This window comes from Bactrocera latifrons, unplaced genomic scaffold, assembly GCF_001853355.1.
Source record: "Bactrocera latifrons isolate USDA-ARS-PBARC rearing strain unplaced genomic scaffold, ASM185335v1 scaffold_196, whole genome shotgun sequence".
NCBI lineage: Eukaryota > Metazoa > Arthropoda > Insecta > Diptera > Tephritidae > Bactrocera > Bactrocera latifrons.
The window spans coordinates 480,253-501,147 of record NW_017535474.1 but is presented as its reverse complement, the minus strand read 5'-3'; the positions used below and the strand labels follow the sequence as shown (position 1 = coordinate 501,147).

At 34.5% G+C, this 20,895-nt stretch overlaps 1 protein-coding gene across 1 annotated transcript in view; it reads right to left on the bottom strand.

The window, feature by feature from the left end:
* The window catches only part of LOC108967704, a 32,738-nt gene extending 21,455 nt beyond the window's left edge, over window positions 1–11,283 (bottom strand). The window contains exons 1-3 of the mRNA XM_018931296.1: window positions 10,242–11,283; window positions 1,962–2,034; window positions 269–309 (exon numbers count right to left, since the gene is read on the bottom strand). Of these exons, the coding sequence (XP_018786841.1) occupies window positions 269–309; window positions 1,962–2,034; window positions 10,242–11,280 (1,153 nt within the window). The 5' untranslated portion in view covers window positions 11,281–11,283. The remainder of the gene's footprint in view (window positions 1–268; window positions 310–1,961; window positions 2,035–10,241) is intronic.
* Window positions 11,284–20,895: the final 9,612 nt, after the last annotated feature.

Genomic DNA, 20,895 nt, shown 5'->3' with positions numbered 1-20,895 from the left:
AATATATAAATTCTATTTAATAAAATAAATGCTAAAATGTAATAAAAAATTTAAAAAACACTCAATATTGATTTATGTACTTTTTCCTTTTCAGCCTAGCTACAACTGCACAATACAATACGCAGCACTCATTCCAAAACCAATACAAACAGCATGCATCAAAGAGAAATAATAATAAAGATAACAACATTCATACATACATGCCAAAAATTAAATAACGGTACATTACAAACATACAATTTGTTAAAAAATATTGTTTTTAACTTACATTCCGAGGTGACTTTATCACGTTTTGGACAACCAGATAAGCTATAGAAGGAGTAAAATAAACGAAGAGTTATGTAGTTTTAAGTATAAAGTCAGCGTTGCATTTTTGGTTTAAGTGCACACTGTAGAAATTGCTTTAGAAGACTGATTTGAAAACTATTGGATTTTTTTCAAACTAAAAATAACGTGAAAATGTTTTTAAAACAGTTGTTACTTTTATTTTTTGGTTAAAAGTTATGCTACAGAAGTTGACTGTTGACAACTGACAGCTGACAGCTGAATTTTCGGGCATGTCGTGCCTAATTGCTTTATTAAATATTTTTTATAATTACTGTTAAATAAATATAGCATTTCAGAAAGACAGGGTTGCATATATTTTTTGTTTTAGTTTGTAAATAAAATGTAAAAAAATACTTTTTTGGTACTTAAATTTTTATTATTTGCTTAATTTATTAAGACTTTAAAAATATAGGGTTGCCATATTGTTTGAAAATTATTATTTTTTAGTGAAAAATGCAATTGAATTGCTATTGCTTGCTGAATTTATTGAGCATATTTGAAAGATATGGCAACCCTTCCAACCTAAGATTACTTTTTTGTTTTAAATTTGTTAAATAAATTGTTGATCCATTTACTCCCAATCGAAAAATTGAACAAAGTCCAGTTGGAACTTATAACCTTTCATTGAAACTTGAGGTTTAATAGTTGCCAGTTGACTATTGACAGCTGACAACTGAAATTTTACACCGTAGTGTGCCTAATTGTTATATGAAAATGAGAAAAAAATATATTTTATAATTACTAACAGCTGATGCTAGATATATGAAGCATATTAGACAGATAGGGATGCCATATTGCATCATTTTTTATTTTGGTTTGTAAATAAAAGGTCTAAAAAAATTTATCGGTATGCCTATTGCTTACTTTTTTTTTAATTTATAAATAATTTCTTTATATTTCTTGAATTTATTAAGCAAATTTGAGAGATATGGCAACCGCTCCCACATAAAAATTCATTTTTATTTTTAAATAAATTTTTATAATATTCACTTGCAATTAAAAAATTTAACGAAGTTTATTTGGGACTTACAACCTTTCATAGAGACGTATGGTTTAATAGTTGCTGGTTGACAACTGACAGCTGACAACTGAAATTTTGCACGATATGTTATTTGGAAATGGAAATTTTTTTATAATTGTTACTTTTTGCTAAATATATATAGCTTATTAAAAATATAGGGTTGCCATATTTCTTAATTTCTTTTTTTCCCATTTGTAAATAAATTGTAATTGTTTGCAAAGTTTACTATACATATTACTGAGATAGGTTTGTCATTCTGCTTAAAAACAATAATTTTTTCAATCCGACATTTGAAATTTTTTTTTCAAATCGTTTTTTAGAGTTTATTTTTGTTCAAAATGGAAAATATTTTTCTTTCCAGTATTTAAATTTTTTTCAAACAAGTTTTAAGGGTTTACTTTTTTTAACAAAGTATTTAATGTTAGAAACTTCTCTAAAAATTCCAAAATTGTTTTTAATTGTGGTTTTTGGGATTACAAATTAATTTAAATTTTAAAACAATCATTTTTAAATGTATAATTGTGGTCCCTGTTCTCTTCTTTTTCAAAACTAGCGCTCTCAACAGTGTGAACCCAATATTACTTTACAAAAAAATTGACATGCGTTTTTGTACCTGCGATGGTGTGAGTAAAGCCCCGTGATATGTCCTTGGCCGTTGCAACTTGGAGTGGGGCACTTGGTGCCATCTGCAATAAATGTGGGAGGAACGGTATAACAACTAAAACCAAAAATTAGGCACGAATGCACATAGAAGAGCACAAGAAACTTAATAAATAATTAAAAAAACAAATAATTCAGAAATAATTCACAGAAAGTCTTAGAGCGAAAATTCAGATTAATTAAACAAAAAAATAAATAAAAGAAGTGAAATTAACACGCGTTTGACAACGTTATTAAATATTCTGCATGCTGACTATGAAATATAAAAGAAATATGAGCTGGCTCTTCAAAATTGTATGAGCAATCAAAAGCAATGAAATGAAGCAATGTTTGAGTTTTGAATGTTTTGCAGGATATATGTATATGCATATATAACTTATTATGCATATGTGTGTATTGTTGCTTGTGTATGTGAGTGTGTTAATTTCCCCAGCGCTGTCAGTCAGTCGCTAATTTTTGCTTTTTAATTAATTAAAAGTAAGCAAATGCAGACTTGACAAGTGAAGCAGCGCGCGTAGATCGCAGCTAGCAACACACGCACACACGCAACGGCAGATATGGGGAAACACAAATATACACATACATCTGCACATTCTTAAGAACACTTGCTGTCGCAAGAGAGCATACTCGAAGCGCTTTTTGGCATTTTTCCTAATTTGATGGAAAACAGCTTTGCATTATTTACACGCACACAAGCAAACACACATACACGCACACAAATATATATATAAATCCAAATTTACAAAATAATTTAATAGCGGTAGTGGCGGCATATAGGCAAAAAAAAAAAAAACAACAACAAAAAAGTATCTGTCTGAGACGTGCTTACATTCGCTAATTTCATACAGGTTTTGCTTTGTTCGTATGTGCATGTGTGCATGTATTTGTGCGGGGTGAAAAGGGTGACATTCTCACAGCACAATGTGCTGCGAGTGTGAGGTTAGAAAGAGTTTGTGGAAAATGTTTAGAAAATATTTGTGTCTATTACGTGTGAGGTTAAAGAACACGGCATAATATTGAAATCACACACATACACATACATGTACATATGTGTTCGCTAGCTGCCAGCAGACAACGCATGGTTGACTGCCAGCATATTACTTCTAGTATATGGTGTGTGTTGGTATATGTGCCTGAGGAGTACCTGAGATGCTGCTGCAAATGCTTAACTAATTAGAATTTAATGAAAGTAAGCAAAAATGACAGCGGAAGTAGGCTTGGGGGAGAGAGTTTAGAGTTGATATACTACTTATACACAGAGATATATATACATAACTAGTTATATGTACATACACTATTTACAAAATTGAAGCTATGGGCATTAGTTTTTTATTGAAGCGAGCAACTTTGAGTGTACTTAAATATTTTTATTGAAAAAAGGGGCGGGCAAAGGTTTGTAATATAGCTAAAGGCAAGAGTTGCGAATTATTGACAAAAAATTTTGAGCGCACCCACCGTTTGTATGATTTGTAGAAATAATTTTAAAGGGTGTTTTCTAGCGAGTTTTTAATGGGTTCCACCAGATATCGATTCAGAGGTAAGGTAAGCTTTTCTTATATTAAATAAATTAAAAATAATACTGATTTTTAGCTGTTGAAAGCCAAACCTATTATTATAATGCGGACATTATTTTGGCACAGATTTTTAATATTTATATTATGAACAAATATATATAAAAGCATTTTTTTATAACGAATGGTATTTAACAATAAAAAAAACAAAGCAAAATAATCAAATATAACTTTGATTCGACAATTTTCTGACTGTGCTCCTGAGAGGAGAAATAAAAATTACAAAATTTTAGTATGACAAAGTATAGCCGTAAACATTCAATATTTTTCAAAGATATCTCAATATATAAATAGCGGAAAAAAACAAATCAAATAAAGATTAAAAAATCATAAAAATTTACAAAGTATTTTACGAAAGACAGTCTTTATTCAGATTCCAATTACACAAAAAATAGTGAAAAATTTTAACTTTCCTCAAAAAATATTAAATTTTAGAGAAAAAATACTTTTTTTAAGAAAAAAAAAAAATTAAAACTAAAAACAAAACAAACTTAAAAGGAATTTGTCTTCGAGAAACATATTTCAAAAAATTTTTATTCGAAAGTTTCGATGTTTTAAGTAGCAAATTTGGCAGATCATCAAATAAATTTTATAAACTAAGAAGCACATTTTTTATGGAATAGGATATTAAGTGCTTTTTAAGAAAAATAAAAATTAAAACAAAAATACTAAAAAAAATACCTTTTTTAATAAAATTTTATTTTAAAGAAAAAAAAAGTAAAATTAAAAAAAAAAAAATAGTTTAAAAGGCAATACTTGGTTTTCGAAAATATTTTTAAAATAAATTTTTAGTTAAAAAAAAACTTAATTTAAAAAAGTAGTTTAAAAGACGAAAAATTTTAAAAACCTATTTACAAAAATTGAAACTAAAAACTAAAAGACATCTACATATGTACTTCTTAATCAAAAGTTTCGAAGTTTTAAAGAGCAGAACAATCAGATAAGCAAACAAATTTTGAACAATAAGAAACATACTGTTTTGTAGAAAAAATATTAAAATTTTTCAAGAATAAAAAATATGTAAAATAATGTAATTGAAATTACACAAAAAATAGTGAAGAAAATATTTTTTTATTAAAAAGAAAAAAAATTTTGTAATAATTTAATAATTTGTTCTTAAAAAAAAACTAGTTTAAGAAACATCTACTCTGTAGTTGAAAACCTTAAAAAAATGTAAGAAAAATGCTACAATTACAACAAAAAAAACAACTAGTTTGAAAGACATTTACTTTGTTTTCCAAAAATTCCGAAAACTTTTTTAGAAAAATTTTTTAATTAAAAACGAATAAAAAGACATCTATTTACTCCTTCGAAAGTTCCTAAGCTTTAAGAAGTACAACAATCTGACAATCAAACAAATTTTATAAGCAAGAAATGTTTTTTTTTTTGGCAGAAACTCTTAATTAAACATTGTGTTAAGAAAAATAAATATAGATACATATATGTATAATTTTTAGAGTGGGTCAAAAGAAGTAGAAAATTTTATATTTTTTCTGATTACTATAAAGAAAAATTTAAAAAATGTCTCTATTCCTAGATTTTGTAGGAAACTTAATGATGTACAAAAAAGTTTCAAACGAGTTTTTTTTAAACCTAACCGTTTAAAAGTATTAAAAGCTGAAATTTGATAATTTTAGGCCAATATTATTTCTTTTGAATTTGTAATTCAATGAAAACAAATCATTATTTATTGGAAAACTCCTAGTTTTGTAAATAAATTTACTGCTTCACTAAGACGGTACTTATACATATTTATATATGACATTTAATGTTTGACGATGCATATTTTGTGAACGCTTAACTTAATCGAATATCATTTTTGGAGAGCAGGAAAACGAATTCTTTTTCGAAAAATATCTACTTTCTTAATTATTACTGTGTATTTTAAACATGTGTATGTACTTTTTGAATTTTATTATTATTTATTTATTTAGAAGAGAACTAATTATAAATAATTAACTCACTAAATTAAAGCGCTATCTACTGAGGCCATCTGGTGTTCCTTAAATTTTGTATAATTAATGCCTCGTAAAGCAAAAAATAAACAAAAAAATCGTATAAAAAGAGCGATAGTGCAGAAAAGCAGATGTAAAAAATTCTCTTTTAATAATTTGAAAATAATAATTCGTAATCTAATTCACATATGTTTGTGTGCCGAACAATCTTGTATTATTTAGTATTTAGTACAACTTTCGATAAAAAATATGATATAATCCGTTTAAAATATTATATAATCGATTAGATTAACTTAAAAAGTTTTTGCATACCAAATTTTAAAATGTGCCATATCACATGATCATATTTGTATATCATGGCTTAAATCGTCTTAGCTACTTTACCACCTACATACGCATATGCCACCGCACTATAGGAAATTTCGCTTAAAATGTCAATCAAATAGATATTTTCTCTTTTAATTTATGCTTAACATGCACAACATTTAAAATCGAAACTTTACAAAACAAAAACAAAAATAATATGGAAGCATAAATATAGCTGAAGGCAACGCAGTAGTTACTCATACGACGTGACGCACCGCCTTAGAAAAGCCGCAGCATTGAATTTCATAACCTAGGCAGAGAGCTAAGCTGAGCCTAATAAGCATTGCGCCAGCCTCAACTAATGACTTATTATTTTCATAACGTGCAGTGGTGTGGGTGCTATATAAACACATACATGGAAGGATAAACAAAATCGGCGTAGAAATTATTGAGGCTTGCCTTGCTGAGGCAGCGAGTGCAAAACTATTTAAAAAGTCATTCAAATTATGGCTACGAAAAAGCTAAACTAACACCAAACACATACGCGCACTTTTATACATATAAGCTTACACCTACACACACACACTCTCACACACAGGGCATGTAGCGAAATTCATAAACATGAGAAATTACTTTGAAAATCTACTTCCGCAATTAGTTGTTGTTTCTGGTGTTCTTGCCATTGCTTATGGCGTTGTTCTTGTTGTTGTTGTGCTTAATGTAGCTAGCTTAAGGCTTAATGGCAGCTAAACATTCATGCCTGATAGCATTAATGCCGACATAATGACAAAATAAATATGCGAAAGTGGTTTTTAGTGCGACGTGCGGCACACACACTCCCACACTCCCTCCACCTGCCACAACGAGTACTCGCAACACAATAATAACAAAAAACAAACTTCATAATAATAATTTCTAAAGCGTCTGCTACTCTCAGCCTGAGCTGCTGCCGTCGGTTTTTAGTAAAAAGATGAGTTTTCTAAAATGTTATAGGCACACCAGCAAACTCACACACACACACACACGCGGTGAGATTTTGTAAAGCGCACGTACGTGTCTAATGTGCACTAATGATGGCTCCGTCGCGCTGCCGGTCTTAGCTGTAGTGAAGTAAAGGGTTCGCCCAACAAATTTCGTGCGCTCCGCTACAACTAAACACCGGCGGAGTGCTGAACAATGGCATTAGTAGTCAAGTTTGTCTGACTCCTGTGTTGTAGTAGTGAGTGTGTGTGTAAGGCGAAAGATGCGGTGTCAGCTTAAATGCCAACAAAATGCGCAAATAATAACAATTCTTATGATTGTGATAACAATTTCTATTATTACAGCACTTGAGAGCGTGCGTGTCTCTGAGTGTATGTGTGTGTGTGTGTGCGTACTTGCTATCTTTCTTACATGCACTTGTAATGCTCCTGATGTGAGTGGCTTTGTTTTGTTTTGAGAAAGTAAAAGCGGCAAGCTGAGTTTTGTATTAAGTAATCAAGTTAAAGTAGCTGATATGCGGAGTAAGAATTGTATTTTAAAAAGCTTCGAAGCACTGCGCCACCAGATATGAACGATTTCTGACATTGTAGCTTGGCTTGGCTTTAGATAATTAACTATACCAAATTTCGCGAAGATACCTCTTCAAATAAAAAAAAAAGTTTCCTATATATGGACTTGATTTTAATGGATCCGCCAATGGCGGTTACCAATCAGTGAGCAAAGTCTTATGCATTATTTAGTCACCGACGTGCCGGGCTTCTGCAGTGACGTGTGCAAAATTCCAAATCGTTATTTCAATAACTGAGAGACAATTTCGCCTATATACTGACAGACAGACGGCTATGGCTAAGGTTAAGAAAGGTAAATGCAAAAATCCGCGAATCAAACCACTTTTGAAGATTTTTACAAAACAAAAAACATACAAACAAAAAAATTTAAATAAAGTTTCAATAAAAAAAAAACCAAAAAAAAAAAACTTTTACAGATATACATCAATTGTGTTAAAACAGTACCCGGAAATTTCAAAAAATGTTTTTTGCTAAGTTTGCAGTACGGTGAGTTGAGTTACAGCAGCTGCTTAAGTCTATACACTTCAGTGCGTAGCGATTTTTACAATCGCTAAAAATATCGAACAAAGAATTTATCTCAAATTTTGTATTTCTAACCAAATTTCGTATGCGAAATCGCTGCAAATGTTGGATGATTCAGTTTTATCAAAAACACAAGACTACGAGTTGTACAAAGCCTTCAACCACGGTAGAGCGATCGTTGAAGACATGCCTCGTTCTGAATGACCCTTGACCTCTTCAACTAATGAAAATACTAAACAAGTGATGGATATGGTGCTTGAAAATCGTCCGGCAAATATTAGAGAGGTGACAAGACAGCTCCCTTGCGAACTCGATCTAATAATTGTGGTGGATATTTTGGGTATGAAATGCGTTTTTGCTCGTCTCGTCCAGATAAAGCTGAAGTTTTTTTTAAACAGAGTACCAAAAAAAGGTCCCTTTGGATATGCTTGATAGTGCGAATTCCGATCACAGATTTGTATATGAGACATGTCTTTATGAATTTGACATGCAAACAAGACAACAATCATCGGAATGGAGGGGCAAAAACGAGCCGAAACCAAAGATACCACGCCAAAGCCGCTCGAAAATCTAGGTGACGCTCATTAATTTCTTCAATATTCATGGTTTGGTCTATCATGACCTTTTTACGGAGGGTCAGATGGTCAATATTTGGCTGCACTGAGGCATTTGCGTTATAACATCTGTCAAAAATAGTCAGAATTGTGGAAGAGCAATACATAAATTTTATCTGATGATAATGCACATCGAGATTGTAACCGAATTTAAAGCCAAAAACGAATTGAATACCAACGATTAACCACCGTATTCACCAGATTTGGCTCCGTGTGATTTTTTTTTTGTTTTCCAAACGGAACTTGCCACGCCGTGGAACCCGTTTTCAGTCGATCGGGGAAATAAAATAAAATTCGGTGGAGGAGCTGAAGGCCATCCCAAAAATGTCGTAAATTTCTTTAATTTCTGTTTCTCATATACAGAGTTGCACCACATGGAAACTTTTGCAATATTAAATTTCATAAACTTTGTGTTGATTCAACTATATAAATATGATATACTCCGCAGGATTTCTGATTTAAGAACATTTCTTTTCGAATGCTGTTTGTTTTATTGAACAAAAAGACGTGACTCTAATGTGCACCAGATACTTAGAGATTTTTTAATCATTACGGTTTTAAGAATATACTGTGAGTCAATAAATGATAATACTAATCATTATAGTATACATACATACATTAAAATTATATAGGGGAACCTTAATATTAATTAAGAAAAACTTTTTGCGAAAATGAAAATTTACATTTTTTATATTTTATATTTATTGATGCTGAGAAGGAAAAAAATATGCGATGCCTCAGCTTTTAATTCTAATAAGTATACTGTACTACAGGTTTTTGTCGAGGATGTTTTGGATTTGTGATTAAGCTTATATTCTAGCTAAAGAAGTGATTAAGCTCTGTAGACCATATAACGCAAATATAATATCGTTGGAAAATTGAAGGATTTGAGAAGAAAATATCACAGCTTTGCCGTTTCTGAAAGACCAACGTATCTTCGGTGCAAGTATAAGCAGTTGGGAATACTGATTTTTTAATTGCAAAATTTAATCTAATAAATTTCTACTCGGACTTCAAACAATGTGGAAAATTAAATATATTAACTGACTGATCGATCAAAATATAATTTATGAAAAAAAAAAAATTATTCAAACTCCGTTGCTTGAATTGAAAAAAAAAACTTTCCCAAACAAACGACACATCCAAACAAGTATTGAAAGTTAAATTCTGAGCTTGAATTGAACTAAAATATAAGAAAGAAAACATATTTTATTAAACTGCTTGGCTCCGTGAATCGGTACCTCTCGGCCTGGAAAAAATTAACTGTAAATATATTATATAGGAGTATATACAAATGAGTTCTGCTGAAAAAAGAATACCTCGAGGGAGAGTTTATACTAGCTAAGAAAAAGGTAGTACTGTAAACGCACTTTTGCACGCTAAGCTATTTCTCTCAGTGTATGTATGTGCCTGACTAATGTTGGTGTTTGTTCTGGGTGTGCACAGTGAGTACGAATTGGTGATGGTTTGGAGTTTAAACTCAATGCAACAAGAAGTTAAGCACAAGTATACGCCGATTCAATGCACAAAAATCATACAGGAAAAACATAATCTCAAATGAAATCATAAATTAATATTGAAAACCGAATTATCAATATAAGGAAAATGACTTCAATTGGAACGAAAATGCATACAACAACAAATATAGTAATAAAATAGTAATATTTTGCATAAAAAGATGACAGTTGCGCGCGGCACACTGCGGATCTACTTACCGCCACGATTGATGCTGCCCGGCGAGTAGGTCGGTTGTGGTATGCTAACCGTTGCGCCAACACCGCCGTTACTATTGTTGCTGCCCACAGCTGTGACCGCTGTTACCACGCCCTCACGTGCTATATCCTGCATCACCGATGCCGCACGACTGCCCACACCGGCCGGTTGCAGTATGGTGTAGTGCTTAGTGTCAGCCGCCGTTGCTGGGCCACCAGCTGAGGCAGCGCCCACTACACCAGGCGTGCCAAGCGCTTCATTATGCTTATGCAACTCCACGCCGCCTGCCAGCGCGGGCTTGAGCTCTGTGATTTTGCTATCGGTGGCGCCGATTTGCGAGGCGATATCGAAACCATTGGCGTGTCCGGGCGTTGTCGGTGTAGGACGCGCGGGCGGCAGCATGGACATTGTGTTGGAGTCGGCTAGCGTGTGTGGCTGATAGCTCAGGTATGCAGCCGAAGAGTCATTCATGTTGGTGTAGATGGGGTAATGTGGCGGTGGTGGAAGCGAGGACGTCACTGATGCCATAGCTGTTGCGCCCGGCGGATAGGGTATGAGACCGTTGCGTTTGATATCGTGTGGTGGCTTAAAGGCGGACGCTTGCGAGAAGGCTGTGGTACGTTTACGCTCGTCAAACGTTGTATGTTCGGCGTGCTGTGAATTGATACGCGCCTGATCGTTTTCCTTTTGTCTGTGGAAACGTAAGAGATCAGTTTGAAAATAAGTTTCTTTGTCGGTTGTTAGCGTTTGTGTGCCGTACTTTTGTTTCTCTTCGAAGAGATTCTGAAACGGGGGCGGATTCTCGTCCTGATCCTGCAGACGGTACAGATTGTTGCGCGCTTCCGGTGGCCAACTGCCCGAGAGGCTTTTAAGTGCCGCTTGTGTCTCACGTATGAGCGTCTCGTCGTCCTGGTCATCGGCGGTCGTTTTTGTCGGTGTGGTTGTACTGACCAACGATGCTGGTGTTCTGTCCGGTGAATGTAAGGTGGTGCTTGTAATGTTGTTGTTATTGTTGCTGTTATGCACTGAGTTTTGCAGCATGGCAACGTCGTGCGGCGTTGTGTTTGTTTTATTCATGTTGTTGCTGTTTGTGCTGCTGCTAACAGCGCGCTTCTTCTGTGGCAGCGTTGACAATTTATCATCGCTTTTGTTGTTGTTATTATTGTTATTGGCTGTTTCATCATCGCGGCTGGCGCGCTTTTTACGCTTCACCGCCGTTTCGTGTTCCTCGGTTTTATTGTTGTTGTTGTTGTTATTATTGTTATTGGCTGTTTCATCATCGCGGCTGGCGCGCTTTTTACGCTTCACCGCCGTTTCGTGTTCCTCGGTTTTATTGTTGTTGTTGTTGTTATTATTGTTTTCAGCCAAAGCGGTCTCCTTGGTGAGCGGTCGTTTGGACAATGCCATGACGAAATCGGTACGAATCTAAATACATTTTCGGGTTAAAATTGAATATTTCGACATATTTTGGTATAATTATGTAACATTTAGTATATGCTGTCCTTAAAAAAGAAGCTAAATTATTGTGGGAAAATACTCTGTGCGGTTAAAATATTGTCAGACTAACAATAGAAATATTCAGGGTAGCTTTAGGATTTTTTTTTAAATACAGGTTAATAAGAAAACTATGAAAAAGTTTAATCGAAATCACATAACTCAAAAAAAAGCAATTTTGCATTTAAGTTTCTATAATGGCATATACAATACAACCATATATTGGATTTATTCTGTACACCTTATATATTTAATTATTGTCTAAAATGCCTATGAAATGTATGTATTTAGGTTGAGACCCACGTAGACAGTATTTATGATTTAAACTAACTGCATTATCCTTATCTGTGATATAAAAATATCTGCCAAATATTTATATGAAATTTTTGGTTTATTAAGCTACATGAAAAACTGAAAGAGAACTGCCTGATTTGGATTAAATTAATTTGGTTAATTATTTCTTAAAGTATCTAAACATTTATTTTGAGATATGAGTGAATGCTGAACAGACTTACTTCTGGTACGAAAAATATTGCCATAAACAACTAAGAAAAGCCTAATTTTGGGTGTAAATGTAAATTTTATACTTTAGAAAGGATGATGGTCGAGGAAATTCTCTCAGATGATGGCAAAACTTTATTAAAAAAAAAAACGTAAGAGTTTAACTTAATTGCTTGACAAAAGGGTAAAAGAATAACAATCATACTTGATATTATATAAACTTTCATTATAAGTCGTGGACTTCTTAAAGGAGGATGTAGTCATGTGTAGAAGAGTTCACGAAAGTGTGGAAAGTTCTCTGAGCTCTATTCACTTGGGAGTGGCCAGAAGTAATTATTTTATATAGAACTCAAGCAGCTCACGACATCCGGCCTTAGATCAAGAGTCCTTTGGAAAGCCAAAAAACATCATCTAAGAAAGCTAAATTTAATAATTCGGGTATATGAAGAAAAATCAAGCAATGAAACGGAAATCATTATATGGTAGTAAGGATAATTCAGCATCTTAGCACATTTCCTGTATAAACAGTATGAAAAACTTGAAACGTCACATATATTGTCCAAAATAAAACGATTTAAAATCAGCTAAAAACCCGGAAATTATTATACCGAGTGGATTTGGAACTGTAAATACTTCTTTCACTAAAAAGGTAGGCGTAGGCACTAAAAGCCACATATTTGTTCTCTGGGGACTTGGCAATTTCGACTAATTTTAGACGTCTTAAATACAATCTGTATGCAAAGTTTCATTTCGATAACATCATGACATATCAATTTATTTATTGTAAAGTGAAAGAGTATTCTGAAATTTAAAATGGTGATATATTTTCAATATAGGCGTGCTTGTCCCCATGACTTCGCCCGTTTTCAAAACATAACATAAGAATATGTACAAAATTTGGTTGAATGCGGTTTAGCTGCTTCTGAGATATGTTTACTAATTATATTATTGTGGGCCAAGATCACTTTTTAAAAATGTCTACCCACGAATCTATATATATTCTCGTTAAATTGCTCTGTGCGGGAGTAATCGATTCCGACCAATTGAAGAACTGTTAGATGAAAAAACTTAAAATAATCCATGCCTACATATAACGAGTTTAAAAAAGTCTTTCTACAAGAAATATATTCTAATATATTTAGTAATCAACAGAGGAACTACTAAAAAAAACCCGACTTTTTTAAGGTTTTGGGTTATTATATGAATAGTTATAAGGATTTCTTTAAAATGGCTTATTGATTTTGCACCATTTTTGCATAAAAATATGAAAACCATACAAAATAGTCGAAAAACGTTTTAGCACTTCTATTTCCTTATATTTTTTTACTTTTAAAAACTAGAATTTATCCATTTTTTATGCAAAAGAAGCAGAAGAAGAAACCAATAAACCCGGATTCTGCGTCTAAGGCATATATTAAGTCACTTATATCCAGTTTCATAGTCAATACTTAAATTACAGTTTCATAGTCCAAACAATTACAGTTCATACATAAGTTATGCTTAAGTACTGAAAATGGGAGACGTGAGCAGAGCTAAAGTAACAGCTGATTTTTGTTTTGAATTGATTTGAATTTTCAGTTATTTGTGAAAGGAAGAATAATGAGAAATTTTGTTTTGAGTATGGAATATGGAAGCGCAGTAGGATTGCGATTTTGTCAGTGACTCAGAGTACGATGACCTGTGGAATATTATAATAATGCGACGAACTTTTAATGCAATAATGCATTTCGAAAACGTACGTAATACTTTCATCTATATAATTGATAATAAATTAAGAAAGCTTGAATGGCTAAATTTGAACTATTTGTAAAAAAAAAAACACGAAAGTATGCAATTTGTTTGTCTGTGCGTCTATATTGTTTTTGAACTTAACTCTCTAAAGACTCTGAAAGTCGCTTAATCTCTGCTTAAGACTCTCATATAATTTCAATACGGTAGAAACCTAAATTTCAAAATTTCATGGTATTGCGGAAGTAAGCTCTTCACTGTGAATATGAGTAAGTCGCAACGACAACGGTGTAAGAGATACACACCATCGACGAGTTAATCACATACAACTCAATATATTGCTTATAAGTCTGTGTAATAACTGGAAATAATTATCTAAAAGATTTTAACAAACGCTTTATTTTGTTTTTAGTAATTTTATATTTAAATATTTTTTATTAATATTTGAATGCTTAAAAATTTTGTGCTAAGTAAATAAAGGTGTGTTTAAAGAACTGAAATTGTATGTGAGTTATGCAAAATATTCTTTTTTGAAACTTTTTATTTTTTCAACACAAAAAAATTTTAAAATTTATGTATAAATTGGATATATAGTATATATTTTTGATTCTTGTTGCATTGAATTTTCAAGCATCAGCTGGGATTGCTTTAAATTTTTTATATTTGCGTTGTATTAAAGGCTGGTGAGCAATAAGAGGATTGGAAAAGTATGTAAAAATATGCAGGGATGTTTGCCTTAATAAAATTCAAGTTGCTTTACCTAATGCCGTTTAGTGTTGAACAGAGCTGCGTAGCGAAAACTTTGTTGCGTTAAAATTGGTGTTGGATCACATACACAGCATTTTAAAATTTTTTTTTGGAAAATTTTTGAATTTTTCTTGAATATTTTTGAAATTTTGTTTAAATATTTTTGTAATTATTTTAGATAACTTTTAATATTTTCGAAATTTTTTTGAGTATTTTTGAAAATTTGTGGATTTTTTTTCTTTTCTTGAGTATTTTGAAGTTTTTTTGGAATATTATTGAAAATGTTTAATATTTTTGAAACATTTTTTTTTGGTTGTTATTGAATTTTTTTAATATTTTCGAAAATTTCTCGTTTTATTTGTTGATATTTCTATTTTCAAAATATTTTGTGCACAAACACTGCACTTAATTTTTGAGTTTTTTTTTGGTTTTTGTTAAACAAGTTACACTTTTAGGCGCACAGTATTTTATGTAAAATTATTTTTTTGAAAACTATGCCGTACCGTTTTGTTTAAAAACTATGCCGCCGCCAAGTTTACGCGCAATAGCGGTGAAGACAACGGAAAAGGCTGGCAACGCACAACACAAACTTTGTTTGGTTGAACTTTAAAAAGTTGGCTGCAAAGTTTTCCAAGTATACGGAGTGCAAGACACACGTCGACGCGGTCGAAACTTTGCCCAAACTCACCGAACGACCGAACGGAAAGTTTTTCGCGCCGCAACGCAAAATTACGCGCTCCGCTTTTCACTTTTTAATCAACTTTTTTTCGCCGGTGTTCGCGACGCTTATCATTGAACTACTTAGCCGCCGAACAATTATATGAGCGTAACGGTTTTTTAGTGCCTACTTCCGGTTCGAATGCCAACGCACTGGCACATGCATACCAATGCACAGCTGGCTGGCTGCGAATTTTTTTATTTTTCGCGAATTTTTACCACACGCGACTTTGAGGTCACCAAAGTTTTTATGATAATATCGGCGTTGCGTTTGTGCTTGTTGTTATTGTTTTTCTTGTGTGCTTGTCTTCGACTTAAGTTTGTTTTATAACTTCATGGTTTATTATTATTTGCTAACGGTACTTTCTTTTTAGCGAACTCCGCAGACTGTCTAGCGCTATTCATAAAGACACTGGCTTTGTAATAAATTTTTTGATGGCAAAACTTTGCATTTACCGTTAGTGTGGGTACAATACGCGCCGCAAACGACCGACTGAAGAATGCGTTTCGGGCGAAAGTCAATTGGAGTGCCTGCCGTATACGCCAGCTACTGTTGCACGCTGCTGGGCAGTCGGAAACGCATACGCACACATAAACTAATACACTAACACAAATGCACACATATATGTAAGTATGTATGTATGGGAATGTCCACTTGTGTGTGTTTGTGTGTGTTTTTATTGCAGTTTTCAGCTTTTAACTTTCAGCTCACAATTTCAATTTCAGTTCAGTTCAGAGTTTAGAAAATTTCACCGCGAAGGAAACTCCAAAAGCGCGCGCGTCTCTACCTGTTCTAAGTTCGCAGCTAACTGGCATCAAACTACCCGAGCAGAGTTTTCCAAAGTTGTCGAACTTTGCGAACGCAATGAAAATTGCAGCCAAAATTTGCTGTTGTTGTTGAAATGTCGCGCACACAGCGCACCGTCGACGTCCTTTCGTCCACACTCGTCGTACATTTCCCCAGTCGGCTTTGCGTGTTGTGACTTGACTTCGTCGTCGTCGTTTGTTTTTCGTTTCCTACACCCCAATAGCATTCGTTCGTGCGTTGTTTGTGCGCTGCTTTAGCGTATTCACATACAGTGTGTTGTTGCTATTGTTGTATGCTTGGTAGTCGTTTTTGTTGGCACTGAGTCGTTCGTGTTGTTGTCGTTCGTGCGCCCTCTACGCTTCGTCAGTGTGTTGGCATGTTATGCTCGTTTGTTGTTGGCTTTAGCCCTTCGTGGGTTTGGTGGTGAGTGCTTACCGCAGCTGTATTGAGTTGAGTGGGGTAATTGCCTAGAAGTATACTACACATTGCAGGAAACAGCGTGGCATGGTCAGCTGTGCTTTATTGGTGTAGCTATCTCTCTTTAGCACATTGTTTGTATTGGATTGTAGGAAATTGTGGCAGCGAAATGTAAACAAAAGATTTCATAAGGAGCACAGTTTTCGGAGTGGAGCGGTTTGTGTTACTTTTCGGAGTTCAATCAGTTATGTAGCGAGGTATTATATTTCGATTTTGCTTTTAATTATTGGTTAGGTATCTTTATGTCAACCAGTTTACGTAAATATAAGGTAAGTTCCTACATTAAGCTAAACTATTACTATCCCTGAAAAAAAATTGCCATATACCATATTTTTTTGGATGGTCTATTAAAAATAATGGTAAACAGCGTGAGCTGGCTACAAAGACTATGAGCAACACGCGTAAAGGAAATCAATGTATTCTTCTTCTTTACTGGCATAGACACCGCTTACGCGATTATAGCCGAGTTAACAACAGGGCGCCAGTCGTTCCTTCTTTTCGTAACTTGGCGCCAATTAGAAAATCCGAGCGAAGCCAGATCCATCTCCATCTGGTCTTTCCAATGAAGTGTAGGTCTTCTTTTTCTTCTGCTTCGCGCGGTGCGTAATATGCTGAATACTTTCGATAGCGTACGATACTGACCTAGCCGGCGTAGAAGTTGTCTCTTACTTCGCTGAACTACAACTTGTATGTCAATGTCGTCGAATATGTCAACATCTCATCGTTCCATCGAATGCGATATTCGCCGTGGCCAATGCGCAAAGGATCATAAATCTTTCGCAGAGTCTTTCTCTCGAAAACTCACAACGTCGACTCATCAGATGTTATCATCCGTCCATGTCTCTACACCATATAGCTGAACGGAAATAATGAGTGACTTATGAGTTTGGCCTTTGTTCGTCCAGAAAGGACTTTACTTTTCAATTGCCTACTCAGTCCGAAGTAACACCTGTTGGCAAGTTATTTAGCGTTGGATTTCGAGGCTGACATTGTTGTTGCTGTTAATGCTGATTCAAAGATAGACGAAATTATCTACTTCGACGAGCTATGACTGTCAACAGTGACTTGGGAACCTAGCCGCGAGCGCGACGACTGTTTGTTTGAAGATAATAGATATTTCGTCTTGTTGGTTTCTCCAGTCAAATGCTGTTCTTATGTAGTCGCCTTAAAGCTTACTCAACTTGTGTCCGATCCATTTGCATTTACGGCGGCGAAGATCGTTGTGGACATTTGTTTACTTGGTCTTGTTCTAAAGGTCAGCGAAATGCTAACATAAGGATGTAATATCTGAATAATCTTGCGGATGCGGCTGTTAAGGCTTGCAGAGTTCGTAGCGCGCATGCTTTAAGATTCCATGTTTCATATTCATATAAAACTACTGACAATGTTAGCATCGAATAGTTTCAACTTCTGGTGTCTTACCTTGTCCAACGCACCACTTGCGGCGCGTCCGCTAAGTAATCTGTTGTGTCTGCTGCTGACTCACTAGTTTTTGAAAAAATGCTTCCGAGATAACTTAACTCTTCTCTTCTTCCAGCGATGTGGCAGCGATCTGGAGCGCTTGCATTTCAGTAGTGTTGTTTTACATTGCTTTGGCTTTGGTGTCGTTAGTTTTTAGATCGGATTATGCCGCAGCACCGCTTATTGCTTGAAACTTGTTGGTATATCTGAGAATTTATATGACAGCAGATAGAAGTCGTCAGCATAGTCCAGATTTTCCAAGTGGAAAAGATCCTTTCAAAAGAACTACTTATATTTAAATATTGTTTCTCCTAACTATCAGCTGATCCAAAGGTGAGTGGCGCAAAACCATTCTAAACGAAACCAATTCCGAATTACCCAAGCACTTTGTATAACAACTACAAGACGGGGTAGAACCATGAGACTAAAGCAGAAAATATGAAACACGTGTTGGCTCTCGCTTACTAAACCATTTCATACACACACACTCTGGAGAAAGCGCTTCCCCAGTTTCGACGCCGTTCGCTTAACTGTTATACAAAGCATTGCGTCCAGCAACTGCCTGCTTTCGGTTTACCCCTACACGGCAACACCAAGCGAAGAAAGTAATGTGCATTAGTGCGGCAGGATTTTTGTGTTGATTTCTTGCTTTTTGTGTCTCTTTTGTTTTTTGTTTTTCCATTTATACGTGATCCTGACAACACTATCCCAGTGCTAAGCCGAGATGCACTGCCGCACTCGGGCATATCCTTCATTCAATTGTAAAGTCTCCGCAGCGCTGCGACATATTTCTAATTTTTCGGCTTTTTCGATTTGCAATTTCTTCGTTTTCATTTATTTCTGCTCATTTTCGGTTTTTGGTTTTTCATTTTCCAAAATTTCGCCAGCGTTCGCTGCGTTTTGAAGTCTTCCGCTGCTGTTGGGTGGGGGTGAGCAGGCCTTGCAGTTAACCTGCTATGCTCCTATTTGTGTTTGTATGAGTGTGTGTGTACAGATTAGTTGGTTCGCTGCTGGCTGTTGCTTCTTCATTTGTTGTTGCTTAGTCTTTATTCGTTGTGGTTGTTGTTGCTGTTGTGTGTGTGCGTTCTATGCGGCGCATCCGTTATTTTGGCTTTTGATTTTTAGTTTTTGCCACTCGTCGCTGGTCGACGGTCGACGCTCCGTTAGTTTCGCCAAGCAAAGCCGAAAGAGATTTTGTGATTTTGAAGCGCTGAAGCAAAAGATCAGCTTTCTAAAGACCACGCCGCTGTGCGTCCGTGCTCGCTTGCGGATTAGTGGTGTGTGTTTTTGTTGTTTTGTGTCGGTCGCTGCAATTGACATGTGAGCCGAGTGTTATCTGCATTCACCTGCTTGGACGGCGCTCAGGCGGCAGCGGTGTGCCCTCTTTCTGCTGAGTGCCACACTCACAGCAGCTTGACGTGTAGTTGTTATAGTTGTTAATGTTTTTTCTAGAATTGTTAAAATTAGTATTTCAGTATTTTTTGGCGCGCAGCATTTTGCACTGATTGCGTGAATTATTTTTAGTTTTTTTTGCTCAGAAGCTGTTCGAGCGCATTCATATTTGCTCAGCGCGTAGTGTGGAAGTGCTTTTAATTCAAAAATTGCGAGCGAGTTTGTATTTGCCTACATGAAGTAAAGTAATGTGGAATTTGTTCGTAAAAAAAAAAACAATAAAAAATTGATTCAAAGCTAACAAATTAAGATTTTGAAGTGTTTTCAATGTATTTTATGGAATTGGTTATACGAATATAGTTTATTGGTATTTTTTAATTTACCGCGTTTCGCTTATATTTTTATTTAAACAGAAATCAGATTCGATTTCAGAACTGACAAATATCAGTTTAGCTTAAGAATAAAGAAAGAAACGTGAATTTCACTTGCACCGAAGCAAGAATATCCTTGACAAATAAAACAGTTTCTATACAGAAACTTCATTCAGATCATTCAGTTTATATGGCAACTATATGAACTAATTTTCCGATCAGAAAAATTTCTAGCGATGTTTGGGACAATGGTTCGCGTTAAAATTTGTGAAAATATATCGTCAAACAAACAAGTTTTTCATAGAACAACTTGATTCTGATCGTTTAAATGAGCAGTTTAATGGAAAAAAGAACGTCTGCAAGAATTTCTACTGAAATTCACAAATAAAAATACAGGGAAAGCTCTATTAAATGGACGCTCTGTTAAGCGGACATCTCCATTAACCTGTTCCACAATTTGTTGATGTTTATTAATTGGAGATAATAGTGACGGTTTCTAAAAATGTTTTCATGTCAGTTAAAGAAAGATAATCTGAATATTTTGATCTGTAGGAGCCCTGGCCACCATTAGTTCCATTTTGCTCCCAGATTATAAATATACAGATTGTATTCCGTTTCGTTCCGATGAAGGCTGAGAATTTACAAAGATAATGTTCCAGCATATCTTAACCTTCCGCAAAATCTACTTTTCCAATTTTCTGCAGGTGGGATTTTAAGGGTACCCTGAGATAAACCTTATATATTTTAAGCACCCCTTTTTCCTAGAAGTATAAACTGTTTAGTCTGAACATCATCAACACCACTCCATAGTAACTTTGTGGTATGCCCTATGTTGCTGGTGTTCTAGGAGCTGAAATGTTCTTCAGGGTACATTGCTTGAACGAACCTTTAAAGTAACTGAATGATCTATAGCAGCTTAACCAAGCCGTGCTTTGGACGACCATCAATATTAACCGATAT